The sequence below is a fragment of the Anarrhichthys ocellatus genome, unplaced genomic scaffold (assembly GCF_004355925.1).
Source record: "Anarrhichthys ocellatus isolate YVR2014 unplaced genomic scaffold, GSC_Weel_1.0 scaffold3614, whole genome shotgun sequence".
NCBI classification, from domain to species: domain Eukaryota; kingdom Metazoa; phylum Chordata; class Actinopteri; order Perciformes; family Anarhichadidae; genus Anarrhichthys; species Anarrhichthys ocellatus.
This window is the reverse complement of record NW_022283588.1, coordinates 2,921-5,449: the sequence shown is the minus strand read 5'-3', so window position 1 is coordinate 5,449 and position 2,529 is coordinate 2,921. Positions and strand designations below refer to the sequence as shown.

Below are 2,529 nucleotides of genomic sequence, written 5' to 3'. Positions count from 1 at the left end.
GGGACTCTGTCTCATCCTGTCTGTCTCTACAGGGACTCTGTCTCATCCTGTCTGTCTCTACAGGCACTCTGTCTCACCATGTCTGTCTCTACAGGCACTCTGTCTCATCCTGTCTGTCTCTACAGGGACTCTGTCTCATCGTGTCTGTCTCTACAGGCACTCTGTCTCATCCTGTCTGTCTCTACAGGGACTCTGTCACGCTCTGAGGAAAGAAGCCTGGAAGTTCCTGTTGGGTTACGTCCCCTGGGACAGCACGCTGGAGGAGAGGAAAGTCCGGCAGAGAACCAAAACGTACGACTTTACTTTAATATGTTCACAAACACTGAGTGGTCACTTTATTAGGTACACTTGTTCACCTGTTCACCTGAACACCTGGATACCTGCTCGTTATGTCATTGCTCATCAGCCAATCATGAGGCAGTAAGAGTCCCCCTGTTGGTTGGTCAGAGGGCTGCTGCAGTATTAAACAGGTGTACCTAATAAAGTGACCACATGGTGTTTCTATAGAATGTGACAGGACAGTGGAGCTGAACTGAACAATGATCAATGATTCAGTGATCAGTGAACACCTGATAGTGACTGACTGTTGATGACTGTGTCCTGTCACAGTGATGAATACTTCAGGATGAAGCTGCAGTGGAAGTCCGTGAGTGAGGAGCAGGAAAGGAGGAACTCCAGACTGAGGGACTACAGAAGTCTGATCGGTGAGGTCCCCCCTATACTGGTTATTGATCACTGAAGACCAGCAGACCCTCAGACACTATAACGCCTTCTGTCTTCTGTCCTCAGAGAAAGACGTCAACAGAACGGACCGCAGCAACCGCTTCTACGAAGGCATCGACAACCCGGGTCTGGTCCTCCTCCACGACATCCTGATGACCTACTGCATGTTGGACTTTGACCTGGGTGAGTTCTGTAAGGTGTCTCCTCCTGATGACCAGGGACATGCGGACCAGGACTCTGAGGTCTCTGTGTCTCCTTAGGATACGTCCAGGGGATGAGCGACCTGCTGTCTCCGATCCTCTACGTGATGGAGAACGAGGTGGACGCCTTCTGGTGCTTTGTCTCCTTCATGGAGCAAATGGTGAGGTTATATATATAAATATATATTATATATAATACATATATACAAGTACAATGAAAACACATGTTAGGTTTGTGTTTGTTGTTGTCTTCCAGCACCAGAACTTTGAGGAGCAGATGCAGGGCATGAAGACTCAGCTGATCCAGCTCAGTACTCTGCTCAGACTGCTGGACTTGTCCTTCTGGAACTACCTCGGTACGTGAACTCACCTGGAACTCACTTTCAAAACAAAAGTCCCAGAGCCCTTCACAATAAAAGCATTCAGTATGAAAGTTGTGTGGTAACAAGAGCAAGAAAATAGAATTCATGAACAAATAACCTCTACAGAGAAAAGCAGCTGAACAATCTGATAGTCCACAGCTGGACACTCGGTGGACTGTGGACAACCTGAGGATCCAGCTGTGACAGGATGTCCTTTAGTCCAGTATAGGAGACGCTAACAGGACTGTCTCTTTGCTTCACAGAGTCTCAGGATTCAGGTTTTCTGTATTTCTGTTTCCGCTGGTTGTTGATCAGATTCAAGAGAGAGCTCAGCTTCCAGGACGTTCTGAGACTCTGGGAGGTGAGTTTCTTCTTCTTCTGTGGTGGATCTGGATGGATGGACACCTGGGAAAGATCTGTGTCGACCTGTCTCTACCTGTGTGTCCTCAGGTGATGTGGACCGATTTGCCCTGCGACAACTTCCACCTGCTGGTCTGCTGTGCCATCCTGGACTCAGAGAAACAGAAGATCATGGAGGAGAACTACGGCTTCAACGAGATCCTCAAGGTGGGTATATATATATATATATATAGTCCCCGTGGAGTCCTCCCCCTGGCTGGCTCGCCAAATGTTGTGTTTTTTTTTCCCGTTGATGATCAGCTTCTTTGACTTTCTGACTTATGTTAAAACTCAATACCTAACGGCTGGCTCAGTAACTGTTATCTATCTGACTCGTGGTGAGACACCACAGGATCTCACTCTCAGGAACTCTGTAACGAACACCCACAGAACACAAGAGAGATTGGATTTTCTTCAGTTCACGCAGATTTATTTGCATCACAAGTAAACCGAGCTGTCCGGAGTCAACTAACTACACAAAAGCATTGTACATTATTTTATACCTCCATTCTACCGTAAGATGTCCTCCTCCTCCTCTGAACGTTCACCTAGACAAGTTACACTGTGCACCTCTGACAAGTCATATTGATCAACCTCCTGATTCCACCTCTGGCCGCCTGTCACAGGGACCGGCTCCCCTGCCTTCTTGCACTACTTGTTTATCGACGTCATCCCCCCTTTATCTTCACCCTCTCTCTATCTTCACCCTCTCTCTATCTTCACCCTCTCGCTATCTTCACCCTCTCGCTATCTTCACCCTCTCTCTATCTTCACCCTCTCTCTATCTTCACCCTCTCGCTATCTTCACCCTCTCGCTATCTTCACCCTCTCGCTATCTTCACCCT

General features: G+C 47.8%; 1 protein-coding gene across 1 annotated transcript in view; it reads left to right on the top strand.

The window, feature by feature from the left end:
* Nucleotides 1–4: 4 nt before the first annotated feature.
* Nucleotides 5–2,529, top strand: part of LOC116379038 (TBC1 domain family member 15-like) — a gene marked incomplete at its 5' end in the record, with an annotated part of 5,310 nt that continues 2,785 nt past the window's right edge. Inside the window, 7 exons of the mRNA XM_031840956.1 lie at nucleotides 5–291; nucleotides 610–704; nucleotides 790–906; nucleotides 984–1,084; nucleotides 1,180–1,279; nucleotides 1,549–1,646; nucleotides 1,736–1,852. Of these exons, the coding sequence (XP_031696816.1) occupies nucleotides 5–291; nucleotides 610–704; nucleotides 790–906; nucleotides 984–1,084; nucleotides 1,180–1,279; nucleotides 1,549–1,646; nucleotides 1,736–1,852 (915 nt within the window). The remainder of the gene's footprint in view (nucleotides 292–609; nucleotides 705–789; nucleotides 907–983; nucleotides 1,085–1,179; nucleotides 1,280–1,548; nucleotides 1,647–1,735; nucleotides 1,853–2,529) is intronic.